Source organism: Triplophysa rosa, linkage group LG10 (assembly GCF_024868665.1).
Source record: "Triplophysa rosa linkage group LG10, Trosa_1v2, whole genome shotgun sequence".
Taxonomy (NCBI): domain Eukaryota; kingdom Metazoa; phylum Chordata; class Actinopteri; order Cypriniformes; family Nemacheilidae; genus Triplophysa; species Triplophysa rosa.
The window spans coordinates 18,724,228-18,740,124 of NC_079899.1; the positions used below are offsets into that span (position 1 = coordinate 18,724,228).

The window sequence follows — 15,897 nt, forward strand, 5'->3', positions numbered from 1 at the left end:
ATGAACAGCACCCACATGAGCAATGGTATAGTTAAAGGAATACTTCACCCAAAAGTGAAAATTCTGTCATCATTTACTCATCTTCAAGTTGTTCCAATTCTGTATAAATTTCTTTGTTATGATGAACACAGAGAAAGATATTTGGAAGAATGCTTATAACCAGTCAGATTTTGCCCCCCATTGTCTACCATAGTATGAAAAAATACATCGGTAGTCAAAAGTGCCACAGAACTGTTTGCTGTCGAAGGTGAGTAAATGATAACAGAATTTTCATTGTTGGGTGAAGTATCCCTTTCAGCTGTATGATAGCACCATGGACAGCTCCACATTGACCTCTTGCAAATAGGACATCTCACCCAAGACTTCCTTATTTGGAAACCCTATTTAATCGCCAAAAAGCAATCATTCAATACTAGTATATTCTCTTTATATGAGTTGTATTAATAAATTCATGTGGCCCTGATCATGTGACAATAAACAAAGATTCAAATCTGTTTGCATCACACCAAGAAATGTCTTCTGATCACATGAATGCATTTATAGATGTATACAGTTATTGTGTGATGTGGTATGAAATGTGTGGAAGTATGTGTGATTTACTGTAATTTGCAATACCAATGCTATCAATGCTATGCAAGTTTTTGTTTTAAAGGTTCAGTCCTTCTCATAAATACAGAATCTCTAGATGGCAGCAGTGATATAGGTAACTAATCAGTATGTGGTAGGTGTTGTATGGTTTGACATTTTGAACTCTGGCTGTCTGTAAAAGATACCTAGGTTGAACTTTAGTCCAGACAAGTTAATGTTGCAGTGATCTCCCATCGCAGCCGGGAATCTTATTCTAATTATTTGCTTATATATTTTATAAAAAGAGAATAAGCAAATATCTATTGATCAAAAACACTACATATAAGACCTAGAAATCTTTTTATATGAATTTATTATAATATTAACTCTACATTCTCCCAAATCTGTCTATGTATTCTAAGGCATTGTGGTTATTCATTCATTTGCAGAAAGAGCCCCATTCAGATGACTGATTTGAGATAAGACTCTTCAATATTTTAAAGACTATCAAACACAACAAGACAACGTGAGTCAGGCAATGATAACTGTATTCTTTTGACAGCTACTTTATGTATTACTATATGATATATAAACTAATATTATGTGTTTGTGTTTGAGAAAGAAAGAAAATATAGACAACAACTACATGTGAGACTGTCGTGTGTGCCGTGTGTGTGATGTTAATGATCTACATAAAGGCAGTAAATGTGTAAATAGACCTATGGTTGGACTAACTGACTCGATAACTCCCTACTTTTTCTGAAGCACATCATCAGGCTGAAGACTGAAATTTACTCTCATTTGGTAAAAAATGAAATTTGAGAACCTTCTGGCTGAGGTGGGAGGTTTTGGAAAATTTCAGATCATTATGATCGTTCTTTTGGTTATTCCAAGAGTCACATTACCGTTTCACTTCTTGTTAAACAACTTTATCGCTGCCATCCCGTCCCATCACTGTGACATCAGCGGTCTGGATGCTGACGGGATCTTTGGGAATCTGAGTCGGGAGGAGAGGCTGACTGTCAGTATTCCAAAACAGGAAGATGGGACTCCTGCTTCCTGTCACATGTTCTCTCATCCTCAGTTTTACCTGCTGTCAAACTCATCGAGCAGCACAGATCTTCCCCTGGTGGAGTGTCAGAATGAATGGGAATATGACAACAGCACATTTAAGTCCACCCTGGCAACAGAGGTAATTCACTTATATAAAACTATCATATCATTTGTCTTAAAACACACTATTTTGATCGAGACTTTTCTTCTCATATGAATCTGTTCTTCTGCATAATACATATGACTATGCCATGATTCATTTATAATATTTCTGTGAAAACATGAGTAGGATGAAAAAGTCAGATTTTCTGAAATTAAAATAATATCCTTCTCTGACTTTCTCAGTTTGATTTGGTGTGCGACAGGATAGGTCTGAATAAAGCCTCGGCCACCATCTTCTTCATTGGTGTGATGGTTGGAGCAGCATTTTCTGGCTGGCTGAGTGACAGGTGAGATGATCACAGTAAGATGTGGACCTTAACGAAATATTCTTTAAGACACTAGAGAGATATATTAGTGTGAAGTGTGTTAGTAGTAGTAGTTATCTTTATGGTTTGTATTTACAGTATATCTGTTTGTATTAGATATGGCAGGAAACCCATGCTAATGGTGTCTTACCTTGTAACCGCTACCTTTGGTGTAGCCAGTGCATTCTCTCAGTCCTTCATCATGTTTGCTATTATGAGGTTCTTCACTGGAATGGGCCTTACCGGCATCAGCATCATCACCTATGTTCTGTGTAAGTGCATGCTGTATGTGTGCATTGGTCTGGTGACTAATTTTGAATGACGATTGATAATGACCTGGTGGTTCTGTCTATATTAGGTGTAGAATGGGCTGATATTGAGCACAGGACATTGGCTGGAGTTTTAATCAGTCTTGACTGGTCTACCAGCACTATGATATTGCCTGGCATTGCGTATTTTGCCAATGACTGGAGAACTCTGGTTCTCGCGGTAACAGCTCCTCTTGGACTGGCTGTGATCACATGGAGGTAAGAGTTATGAAAATTAATAAAAAATGTACAAGTGATGTTGTAAAGCTACTAATGATTCAGCTACACTACACTACACAGCTACTGTACAGTACTGTAAAAGTATTTAACTACAATACAAGTCACAAACAAAATGCGCAGTAGTGCATGAAGCTGGTTAAGGAGGCAGTATCTTTTCAAATGTACTTTTTAAATATATTTAAATATAAATCTAAAAACATGATTTACAATTGTAACAGTTATCTTTATGTCACAGACAATAAACAATGCACTTGTCCCATACCTGTAGGTGGATCCCAGAGTCTGCGCGATGGCTGATTGTCAATGGAAGGCTGGATGATGCTCATCTTTATCTAAGCAAATGTGCCTCATTTAACAAAAGAGAAAATAGCCTCAAAGATATTAAACCACAGGTAACATATTTATAATATATGTAATTATAATAAAATGTGCCATGCTAATGGTGAGTCAGTTGAGAAAGTAATTTTGTGCTTTTGTGGTAAAGTTTGCCTTTTCCATATGACCTTTTAGTCCCTTGCTGCTGTGATAGTCGCTGAGAACAAAGGAAACAGAACATACTCGTTTTTGGACCTGATGAGATCTCCCAAGATGAGAAAACTGTCTATTCTCTCAGGAACCACCTGGTTAGGAATGTTTTAGCACAACAACAGACTCTGTTTTAAAACCGTATATAGAAGTCTCGGATACTGCATCAAAACATTAACTTGCATTGCTAATTGATTCTGATTTTAAGGTCAATTGTTTTTGCAGGTTTGGAGTTGCTTTTACGTACTACGGTATCAGTTTGAACATATCTGGCTTTGGACTGAACCTGTACCTAACGCAGTTCATTTATGGTGCCATAGAGATGCCATCAAAACTGTTAGCCTATCTGTGCCTAGACAAACTTGGCCGCAGGTACAGCCAGGTGGGCACGCTGGTTACAACAGGGGTCTGCATTGGCATCACTATCCTCATTCCTAAAAGTAAAGAGAGGCGAAAACACATTTTCTCACATTTTAAAAGTTTGATGTTTTTTTTTTTAGCTTGAGAACAATCATTTATAAGGATGTCACAGTCAAAAGACTGGCATCTCTTTAACTTTTAACTTTTTTGCAGGTACAGAACCATCACTTATTTTGGTATTAGTCACAATTATGTCTAATTTATAAGTAATCGTTTGTTGATTTTAATTTCACAAGTATTGCATCATTTACATTAATTTTTTACTCATTTTAATTATATTAGTCCTTGTTTTTGTCATTCTTTTTGGTGACAACAGTGGCACTCATAAGTGAGTCAGATTCTCCAGGTATGCCTGTGCTTGTCTCCAGATTTGTGGCTACCTCGTACCATCGTTGCTGTACTGGGTAAAGGATTTTCAGAGGCCGCCTTCACTTGTCTTTTTCTCTATACCACAGAGATATACCCAACTGTGTTACGGTAAGTTGTTTTCTGTCTGTTTAAGAGTATGTATCGCATGCATTTTCTGCCAATCTCATATGAATCTTGAGTACCTATAGAGTAGTATTGCATACTTTGTATCTTCGAAGAGTCTTTAGTTTGAACACATTTATAAAAGACAGAAACAGCTGTGTGATTATTTCCGAAAACAGACGACCTCCTGAACGCGTGCGGGGGGTGGAACTAAAGCACACAATACATTATTGCATGATCCCTGCATAACTGTTGATTCGCTTTAAGTTCATGTGGTGTACCTTATGCACCTATATGTGCCGATTGCCAACAAAACACAGACATATGACTCAGGTTCACTTACCACGTGCGGTTCATGACCGGCATCTTTTAGCGCTGGGACCGCTCCATCTATTAGTTTAAACAATCTGCAAATCCAGCGTTATATCCACCATTTATATAACATTCCTCACCGAAAAGCAGTGAACAAACAAACACAGCTGAACTTCGCGAACGAAGGAGCACGTTGATGGGCGTGTTCTTTCTCCCACTCTCCATGGTTGACGTGTGGGCGTGCTGTTTCATCTCGCTCTCGTGGGTTGACGCTTGGGCATGCTTTACCGGGAGAATTGTCCAATAAGGGACTAAGAAATGTTGTTTCGAAACGGAATTTCATGTTCGATAAAAAAACTTTCCGAAACCTATACGAATGCACAGAACTACTACGTGATACGCCCAACTTGTTTTTTGACAAGTTGACCATGTCAAGCATGAGAAGCCAGCACGTTTAACATCAAGAAGTAAGAATGCATGAAACAACATTGCACATCCCCTTTAAAGACACAATTTGCCCAGAAATGTGAATCTTTTCATTTTTTATAATAATTATAGAATCATAAAAGTTGACATAAAGAAAATTGTATGCTGTATTTACAGTACATTGCACTTTTCTGATCATAGGCAGAATGGATTAGGCTACAGCTCATTTGTTGGTCGTGTTGGTGTCTCTTTGGCACCTCTTGTGGGCCTCCTGGATGAGGTCTGGCTTCCTCTCCCTCAAGTCCTGTTCTGCACTGTAGCCATCATTGTAGGCCTCCTTGCGCTGCTTCTTCCTGAGACCCACAATGTGCGGCTTCCTGAAACTATTGAAGATATTGAGAAAACTAGGTGATGAAGTGAAATACTGTAATTAATAACAATAATAATAAAATTAATATCAAAATGTGTTTATTATTTCATACATTTCTTTATATTTAAGGAAGAGATCCATCTGTTTACCACTTGAGTGAATCTCAGCATGGAAACTAACCTCTACATGGATTGAAAACGAACCTAATCTGTAGAGAAAAATAATCTAATAAATATTCTTTAATTAATTCTTTGTCTTTTTCTTTATGGAATGAGTTATAATTTTGCAGTAGCACAATTTGAAAGAATGTCAAATTTCCTGGTCAAGATGAGGGAACTCAACTTTGAAAAAAATAATTGAATAAAAAGTTTATTTCTTTTTCACATTTCAAATTAACATCTTTATGTTACTTCATTATATTGTGTAATGAGGAATATGATCTTCATCCCATTATCAAGGCTTTCTGATGGATGTCACAGAATTTGCAAAAAGCGATTTTTAGTCATTAATATTGTGTTTACAGTTATGTGTTACTGAAAGTCACAATGAACTCATGGAGTATACAACACTGTGTTTTACAAAACAAAAAGTCACACCAACAGCTGACAGTAACAAAGCAAAAATAAACATAGCTAGCTATATTGAACATCTACAATGTAATTAAGTTTCAACCAAAGGGTTTAACTTTTACTAATCTTTGACAAACAGTCAGACATCTACTGTTAACCATTTTCCACCATTCCACAATCCACAAAATAAACCAGTTGAGACATAACCTCCTTCAGGCTGAGTGCCAGACAGCTCACACAGCGCAACAATGAAATTTGAAGATCTTCTTTCAGAGATTAATGGATTTGGAAGGTTCCAGATAATGGTCCTGCTCATCAATTTTCTGGGTCGATTCAGTCTTGCGTGTCATTTCCTGCTAAGCAACTTTATCGCTGCCATCCCATCTCATCACTGTGACATCAGCGGTCTGGATGCTGACGGGATCTTTGGGAATCTGAGTCGGGAGGAGAGGCTGACTGTCAGTATTCCAAAACAGGAAGATGGGACTCCTGCTTCCTGTCACATGTTCTCTCATCCTCAGCTTCACCTGCTGTCAAACTCATCGAGCAGCACAGATCTTCCTGTTGTTAGGTGTCAGAATGGATGGGAGTATGACAACAGCACATTCAGCAGCACTCTGGCCACACAGGTGAGATGACTGTTTTACTTGTTTTCTCACGTCATGCGCTTTGAGATGTCAAAAAAAACACATCTTATATTTACACACTCATATTTGAGCTGTGAGCTAACTCTCCCTCTCTGTTTGGTTCTGTCTCTCAGTGGGATCTAGTGTGTGACGAAAGAGCAATGAACAAACTGACAACCACAATCTTCTTCATTGGGGTCATGTTTGGAGCAGGTGCTTTTGGAAGCCTGAGTGCAATGTTGGTGCAGACTTAATTTGTTCAATAAGACTTTTGAGATTTTAAAATTCATTAAAGCTTCATTGAAACTTGTTCCTTCACGTATCTTAGAACCAGCATTTCTGAAAATATGTGGTTTTATTTTTTCGACACGTTGATTGTGTGTAATCTCCTCTAGCATGTAGATGACAGACAAATTTATAGGGATATACAGTAGATATAGACACAACTTTTTGTTTGGCCTTATTTTTTGTTTAGACACTGGAATGTTCTGAACAAAGAAGTGTACATGTCTGTTTCTAAATAGATTTGGACGAAAGCCGATGCTACTTGTGTCGTATGTATTAGGAATGGGTTTTGCAGTGGCCAGCGCTTTTTCCTCCTCCTTTATCATGTTTGCAGTGTTGAGATTCTTCACTGGATTTACCATCACTGGCATTGTTATCATCTCTACTGTACTTAGTAAGAAGCCAGTCCAATGTTTTTCTCTAATACTTTTCCCAGAGAATGCATTAATAAATGTAGAGTTTAAAATGAGTCCTGTTGGATAAAAGCATCTGTGTATTTGATTTTGACTCAGTCACCTTCTTTCCTTGTATTAATCCCTGTACCATTAATACAATACTCTATAAAATCAATTCCTCATACATTTGTTTCATTTTTCTTATGTGAATGTGCTTATGTGTATCCTTTATCAGATGTGGAGTGGGTGGGCATCGAGCACAGGAGGTTGGTAGGGGTGATTGACTGTATGTCCTGGACATTTGGCACCATGTCTTTAGCTTTGATTGCATATTTAATTCGAGACTGGCGATGGCTGATAGTTGCCACCTCATTGCCCATCATTATTGCCATTGTCACGTGGTGGTGAGTAATAAACTAATACCAAGCAGAGGTCACATAAACATTCTATTTTTTGTTTCTTGAAACTCAAATCTCCCACGCAAATACATATAATATTCTTGTAGGTGGGTTCCGGAGTCGGCCCGCTGGCTCATAGCCAATGGAAAGGTGGATAAAGCTCGCTATTATCTTCGTAAATGTGCAGTTATGAACAACAGAGAGGAAGTGGTTGCCAGGATAAAATCTGAGGTAAGAAAATCCCAAATCATTTTTATAATGAAACGTGCAATGCTGAGATAAAATAGGCTATACAGTCATCTCTTGTCCTTTTTAAATATCTTATTGATCTGTTAGCCTATTTAAAACGTTAATAGATTAATATAGAGCTATTTGTTCCTCTCTCTCTCTAGCACTTGGCTAATATCATAGTTACTGACAAAAGAAACAGGAAATATTCATACCTGGACCTGGTTAGAACTCCAAAGATGAGGAGGCTGGCTTTACTCACAGGATTCACCTGGTTTGTAGTGAACTGAATCAACTATATTTTACATGTTAACAGCTATTTTGATTTTATTGCTTATGGGGTTTTCCACCTCTAGGTTTTCTGTTGCTACTGTTTCCTATGGAATTAGCTTTAACATCTCAGGCTTTGGATTAAACATGTACCTGACTCAGTTTGTGTATGGAGCCATTGAGGTTCCTGCTAAACTGAGCATCTATTATCTGCTGGAGAGATTCGGAAGATGCAAAACAGAGACTGGAGCTCTACTATTGGTTGGAATCAGCCTCATGATTAACATATTCATACCTAGAGGTGAGATATTGATCTCTATTGAGCTTTTTTCTCTGTCAAATTGTCTTATATGTTAAATCCTGTCTTAAAATGTAATGCTGTAGTCCTTTGATCATTTCACTAGATAAGACGGTTGTTCGTACTGTAATAGCTGTGCTGGGAAGAGGCTGCTCAGGAACATCTTTTGGCACAATCATTTTGTACAGCTCTGAGCTTTTCCCCACTGTCCTCAGGTATATCGATCCATGAGCTTTAGTTGTTGTTGTTGTTGGCTCATACTATGAAGATAAATCAGTAGCAAAACTTCAGAGCATGTAGATTTTAATTTGTGAACTTGTAAAGTAAGTATTTGTACCTGTACACTAAAATGTACACTCATAGCCCCAATGTGAAAACTTGTAAAATCAAAAACTGAAGTTGAATGTTGAGATTTGCACTCGTGGACAAAACTCACATATCTGTCTTCTGAATTTGAAGTTGAAGAAAAATAGTCACAAATGTGCAAACTGGCATTTACTAAAATACATTGGCAGATACAAATGCATAGCACATATTTACACATTTTCCTAGATTCAGATTTGAATTGCAACCACAAATAGCCATCTACAACCTCTCAAACCTGTCACTGCAGTTTCAAATCTGCGCTGTAACTCATTATCATTTAAAGAGACAGGCACCAAAACGGGTTGCTGTGAGCATAGCTAAGTGAAACCATCACACTTTTACATTCATGTATAACTATTCCATGAATTATACTATCTTGTATAGATAACATTCCTTAATGTATTTTAATGATATATCATTCTGTATACTATCGATATTCCGTTATTGTTTGTTTTAAAATATAATGACAGGCTGACTACAATGCCACCATATACAATATTGGGGTTGTGGGTTTAACTGGAAGTTTTTTTTCTCATGGAAGGTTTGGATCTTTTACAGATGAGCTTAAAAATATTTAATCAATATTTAGTGTACATTTTTTTACTCATGTGGTAATTACTAGCCGCAGGATAATGCATCCAGTCGGTTGTTATCGCAGAATAAACCCCTCCAGTAATACAAGAACTGATTCTGATCATTCTGATATAAGAGTATTTATATCAGATACTCTGCATTTAACCCATCCAGAGAGTAGTGAACACACGCACAGCAAGTTATCACTGCAGCGCCCGGGGAGCAAGTAGGGGTAAGGTGCCTTGCTCAAGGGCACCTCAGTCGTTACCAGCCGGCCCTGAGGCTCGAACCGGCAACTTTCTGGTCACGAGTCCGACTCTCTACCCATTAGGCCACGACTGGCCAGATTGACTGTACGGTTACACAATGACAGGTTGTATGTTTTCTGTTATTTAATATAATATTATATTGTTAATTAGGTTGCTAATTTATACATCACCCTTATCAGATTCAAGATCTTTATTGTCATATATACCTAAAATTCTATTTTGCAGATGGGGTTGAAAAGCAATAAAATATATAATAAAGGAAAAACCAAGAACAAAGATATACTACAGTAAATGTAAAGGATTTAAGAATTTAAAAACTCCTTTCATTGTGATTTTCCTGCCGTTAGGGGGCGGTGTGGCTCAGCCACATGACGTCATCAAATGCCGCACTTTCTCTCGCCTCTGAGCTTTCAAGTGTACAAGTTAGTTTTGCTACGTGTTTATCACGAAAGTAGTAGCAACAGTCAAGGCAAGATTTGAAACTGCAGTGACAGGTTTGAGAGGTTGTAGATGCCTATTTGTGGTTGTAATTCAAATCTGAATTTAGGAAAACGTGTAAATATGTGCTACGCATTTGTATCTGCCAATGTAAATGCCAGTTTACACATTTGCGACAGAAGACATATTTGTGATTTTTGTCCACGAGTGAAAATCTAAACATTGAACTTCAGTTTTTGATTTTACAAGTTTTCACATTGGGGCTGTGAGTGTACATTTTAGTGCACAGGTACAAATACTTTACAAGTTCAAAAATTTAAATCTACATGCTCTCAAGTTTTGCTACTGATTTATCTTCATACCTACTGGCACCTAGTGGCAGAAATACAGCATGACGTTAGAAATGAGCTATTTTCAATCAGCCATGTATTTAGATGTATTCAGATCTCAACATAATAAAATCTTTAAGCAGCTTTTAAGCTATGAAAATGAATTTCTTCATGTCATGAGTATGTAGGTTTCTTCATACTTATTACAGGTGGACAGTTTAGAATTTTATGTAGATAACTGCAGTTCCATTTCTGTCGGTCTCTCGACGTTGTGTCGAGCCGACAGATGGGGTTCGCTCTTGAGAACCTATCAACTTCTGACTAGTTTAGAAAAGGCCAATGAAATTGGCGAATGAAATTTGCATGCTTGACTCTGCCCCTGGATATCTGGGTATAAAAGGGAGACTGCGTGCTGCATTCATTCACCTTTTGTTCTTCTGAGCCTTCACTCTGATTTACTTCGAGACTTCATCTCTACGCCGAATTACTGCTGGAACCTTATGACGTGATGCAGCGGACTGTCCCTTCCTGCAGCGACTTCCCCTGGGCGTCTTGGCAGTGCCAGAAGAGTTCAAGTTTTTTTTTCTCTAGAAGAGCATTTTCTCCAGCGTGGCATGTCCCGCTGTTCTCATGGGTGCAACACACTCATCGAGGAGGGGGACGGACACGATGTCTGCTTCCAGTACGCTGGGGCAGACGTTGTGGATACGTCCTGCCCGCACTGCGGGCGGTTGACGATTCAGACATAGCGTCACGGGTGGCTGTGTTCCCATTGGACTCAGCCACCACCTCGTCTGCTCCCCGTTCCGTGACGGCAGGACTACGGCCCTGCCGTCCGCTATGGCAAGCAGCGAGGGTGATATGAGGATCACTGTGAGCGTTAATCCGCCAGCCACTGGCTCACGGACCATTCGCACCTCGTCTCGCTCGTCTGACCGTTCCCCAGGAGACGGTCCCCACCGTCTTGTTCCTCAACCACGTATTCGGACACGATGCGTGATGATGAGATGTCTCTTGCAGCATCGGGGGGTGACGTACTGCCATCCGACTCCGATAATTCCTCGGGCTCCCTCCCTCGGGGGGTCGAGCCCAGGAAGAAGCGGATGTCGAAATGTCAGCCATGCTTTCCCGGGCCGCCGTGAGCGTTGGGTTGCAGTGCCCGCACTGCCTCTCCCAGCGCTCGCGGCTGGCTACATGGCGCCTCGGGTTTGCGCCCCAGTGCCGTGTTTACCGGAAGTGCATGAGGAACTTAGTAAGACCTGGAACGCCCCCTTTCCGGCACGTTCACGTCAAACAAAGTTCTGTCACCCTCTCTTCCCTCCAGGGTGAAACAGCTAGAGGATATGTCGATGTCCCCCAGGTGGAGTGTGCCGCCGCGGTGCACTCGTGCCCGCAGGCGGCGGCCACCTGGGGGGCTCGACCTAGACTCCCGTCCAAAGCATTTGGGGTCTCGGCATCTCTGGTGTCGAGAGCTTACATTTGCGGCGGGCCAAGCTGCCTCCTCTCTCCACGCTATGGCTCCTGCCAGGCCAGGGCGTTGAGAGAGCTCCACGAGGGTAAGACCGACCCAGCGCTTATGCAGGAACTCCGCGCCGCCACCGACCTCACTCTACGGGCGACCAAGGTGACCACACTTGTTTTGTGACCACACTTGTGGTCCATGAGAGACACCTCTGGCCAAACCTTGCACAGATGAGTAACGCCGAGAAGGTCCGCTTTCTCGATGCACCCATCTCGCAAGGGGGGGGCTGTTTGGTGATACTGTCGACCCACAGTTCTCGACAGTAAAGAAGCAGACAGAGGATATCAAGCATATCCTCCCTCGCCGTGACTCGGCCGCCTCGGCCGTCGAGTCCCGTGCACCGTCTGCTTCCCAGCAGCCCTGGTCCTCTTCGACACCCTCCGGCTCTGGCGCCCCCCACTCAGGCGGCCCCCCGGAAGAGACATTGAGGAGGAGACCATCGCCCCGTCAGCAGCCACGGCAAAAGCAGCGTCCCTCATTGGAAGACACCGGGGAGATCGAGAATACCATCGGGCCCGACCCCAGCCATTCCACGCTGGGTGGTCGATCCGGGACGGTTCCTGCCCTGCCCCCAACGGCCCACTCTCTTAAGAGTTCTCTCTCTCTGGGTGTATATCACAGCCGCTCTCACCCTCTACATGACAGTGTTCGGCAACTCGACGTTGCGTCACAGCGAGACCCAATGTCGAGGATAATCAGTAGCCCTCAGCTCTCTCAGTCGACAGTGCGTTGTGCTACATCATCGCCAGGCAGGTAAGTCAGCAGAGCCGATCTCCTCCCCGGGGGCTTCCCCACGGCAAGGAATCCGCACTGCCAGCCATCGAACCACCCCCTGGGAGGTCGATGAAGCAGATCGTACCCCTAGCCCCGGTCTCGGTCCCTGGGAGCCTGACTAGAGCCCCCAAACCGTTACGGTGGCTACGGGATGCGATCCATCTCGGCTACGCGATACAACTTACCAGACGCCCGCTCAAGTTCGGGACATCCTCTTACCTCAGTCACAGGCAAGGATGCTCCCGTGCTTCGGGTCAGGGTCACCACCCCTCTGGCAAGCGATCGTGCTCGTCCCTCTGGCCGAGATGTTCAACGGGTTCTGCAGCCCGTACTTCATCGTCCCCAAAAAGGGGGGTTGCTAGATCTGCATACCCTGAACAGGCACCTACTCAAGCTGCCGTTCAGGATGCTCACGCAGAAGCGCATCCTGGCGTCTACCAGATGTCAAGATTGGTTCGTGGCAATCGACCTGAAGGACGCTTACTTTCATGTCTCACTTTCGGGCGGGCGTATCAGTACAGAGTCCTCCCTTTCGGTCTGTCCCTTACCCCACGAGTCTTCACGAAGATCGTGGAAGCTGCCCTCACTCCCCTTGGGGAGAGAGGTGTGCGGGTACTAACTATCTCGACGACTGGCTCATCTGGGCACACTCGCGAGATCTGTTGTGTACACACAGGGACCTAGTGCTCTGGCACCTAGATCGGTTGGGACCACAGGTCAACCGAGAAAAGAGCAAGCTCTCCCCTGTGCAGAGCATCCTCTTTCTCGGTATGGAACTTGACTCTGTCTCCATGACAGCGTGACTGACTCAGAGCACGCTCAGTCAGTGTTGAACTTCCTGAAACACTTCAGGCAGTTAGCGGTCCCCCTGAAACTTTCAGAGGCTCCTGGGCACATGGCATCCTCGGTGGGGGTGGTCCCCCTCGGGTTGATGCACATGCGACCGCTCCAACACTGGCTACAGAGACGGGTTCCCTGGAGAGCATGGCACACCGGCAGCAGGCGTATGGTCATCACGCCTTTCTGCCGACGCACCCTGACTCCCTGATCTTCAATGACCTTCTTGCGGACAGGGTCCCCCTAGGGCAGAGGCAAGGCACGTCGTGGTGACGACGGATGCCTCCCTGCAGGGTTGGTCTCGTTCCCTCCATCAGGGAACTGAGGTTGCATCCGTAACCAAGACGTTTTACCAATACTTTACTAATGTTGTAATGTGTCACATATACAGCTGCAGAAATAATTAAGAGACCATTTCAATATTATTTTCAGTTTTTCTGAATTTAATATTTATAGGTATGTGTAGGTAAAATGATCATTTTTGTTTCATTCTGTGAACTACTGTGACAATATTTCTCCCAAATTTCAAATAAAAATATTGTTTCCATTTGCATGTTTCGCAGAAAATTAAAACTGGAATAACGGGTCACAATAACAGAAAATATGCTCTGTATTTTTTCAGACCTCAAATACGGCAAAGAAAACAAGTTCATATTCACTTTTAAGCAATACAACAGTAATATTTGTACATGTATTTAGGAAAGTTCAAAAATTAGTTTTATATTATAACCTAGATTTTGATAACAGTTTTCATGTGTCTTGTCATGCTGTCAGTCTTTCACATTGCTGTTGGATGACTCCTGCGGTTTGATTTTGTTGAAATTCGACAGACACCGGACTGGAATGAACACAATACACCCAGAAATGCTGATTAAATTAAAAGTTGGAATTTTGTCTCTGGCAATATATGCCTATTCATATCTATTGTGCTGTCTGTAGGCAAAATGGGATGGGCTATAACTCCTTCTTGGCACGTCTGGGAGTGTCTGTGGCTCCTCTGATTTTGCTATTGGATGGTATATGGAGCCAAGTCATCTTATCTTCTCTTGCTCTCTGTGCTGCTCTGGTGGCTTATCAACTACCTGAGACACGGGGCAAGTGTCTACCTGAGACTATTGATGACGTTGAGGGAATAAGGTAACTATGTCTTAGGTACTCCTAAATGTCCCATACATTTTTAACAAGATTCCCATATCCTGTTTGCTCTTGGACCGAATCACTATTTCTAAGTTCATGTAATGTGTGTCTAAGAAACTGGACTCGTAAATTGAATTATTTGATCTCTAGTAATGTTTATTTTTGTATTATAGGAGGGATGACTCACAACAACATCTAAAAACAAGAGCAGAAGGAGGCACTGAAATGAAATCGCAAGAAAAATAGTACAATGTTGTACCAGATTGTTTTAGAATATTAAACATGTGAATGTTTTATGATGAATAATTTGTAGAATAAGTAACAGAATAATGTGTAGAATAAGTAACAGACTTACTATGTTAATCAAAAACCCCAAATTTTAAGTGTAATAATTGAAAGAAATGTATTGGTCTAGAGTCTAGAGTTAAAGTTCAGTGTTATTTGTCTGGCTTAAGAATGTAGCTGAAGAGCTAAATTGTGCTTTCCATTTTTTGTCTCATCCCATCTTCTAGACCCCAAAGGTTGAACAACTGAAATATTTACTGGATGTCTACACCCTCGCCCATAACCACTTAACTTTTTGACTATACAGTATAAGATCCTACAGTACAAATGTTTAATGACATTATCTTATACACCTGCATTTCACATTCAGTTGTCCTCGCACCTTTGTTCTGCATGGCATACTAAACAATATTCAGTATTTAGTTCAGTATTTATGTTCGATATTAGTATTGACTGCTTTCATAACGTTGACAGAATAGGAAATAACCAGACTTAAAGGAATAGTGCACCTTCAAAATGAATTTACACACCCTCTTGTCATTTCCAACCTGAATGAATTTCTTTCTTCTGCAGAACACTAAAGAAGATGTTGACTTGGATTGGTTTTGTGTCCATACAATAGAAGTGACTGGGGACCAACAGTTTTTGGTTGCCAACATTTTTCTTTTGTGCTTTGCAGAAGAAAGAAAATCACACAGGTTTAAAATGACAATAGAGTGAGAAAATGATGACAGAATTTTCAATTCGCAGGTAAACTTTTCCTTTATTTCAAGAGTGTAAGAAAAGTCCCAAACTTGTACAGTTCAATGAAATCCCTTCATCTGGAATGCATCCAAAGTTCGATGCTGTTCTTTAACCAGTTGTCTGGATTATTGCCATGCGCTTCTATTTTATTAAAAATGTGTCTGTGTAATTTTTAAAGATTGGAAATGTATAGAAAAGGGCAAATAATGTTTACCTCATTTGTGAAATATACGTAATATAAAAAATTTTGAACAAAGTTTGCACAATTGACGTTTTTCAACAAGATTTTTATTTCAGAAGACACGTGTTACTATTTTGAGTCAAATATTTATGGCCTATAAAATATTTTTAACCCTTTCTGTCAAGTACAGGGTTTTGTTGAAAGATTTACATGC

The 15,897-nt window shown here is 41.2% G+C and overlaps 2 protein-coding genes across 2 annotated transcripts; both read left to right on the forward strand.

Moving 5' to 3' along the window:
* The first annotated feature begins 1,378 nt into the window (after positions 1–1,378).
* On the forward strand, positions 1,379–5,319 carry slc22a7b.1 (solute carrier family 22 member 7b, tandem duplicate 1). Its single transcript, XM_057343093.1, has 10 exons — positions 1,379–1,759; positions 1,966–2,069; positions 2,205–2,359; positions 2,446–2,614; positions 2,904–3,027; positions 3,146–3,258; positions 3,386–3,600; positions 3,949–4,057; positions 4,991–5,197; positions 5,289–5,319. The coding sequence occupies exons 1-10, from the start codon at positions 1,379–1,381 to the stop codon at positions 5,317–5,319; spliced, it is 1,608 nt and encodes a 535-aa protein (XP_057199076.1).
* Positions 5,320–5,976: 657 nt separating this feature from the next.
* LOC130560387 (solute carrier family 22 member 7-like) lies at positions 5,977–15,656 on the forward strand. The gene is made up of 10 exons (XM_057344120.1): positions 5,977–6,357; positions 6,489–6,592; positions 6,879–7,033; positions 7,270–7,438; positions 7,540–7,663; positions 7,825–7,934; positions 8,017–8,231; positions 8,335–8,443; positions 14,276–14,488; positions 14,647–15,656. The coding sequence occupies exons 1-9, from the start codon at positions 5,977–5,979 to the stop codon at positions 14,475–14,477; spliced, it is 1,569 nt and encodes a 522-aa protein (XP_057200103.1). The 3' UTR covers positions 14,478–14,488; positions 14,647–15,656.
* The last annotated feature ends 241 nt before the right edge of the window (positions 15,657–15,897 follow it).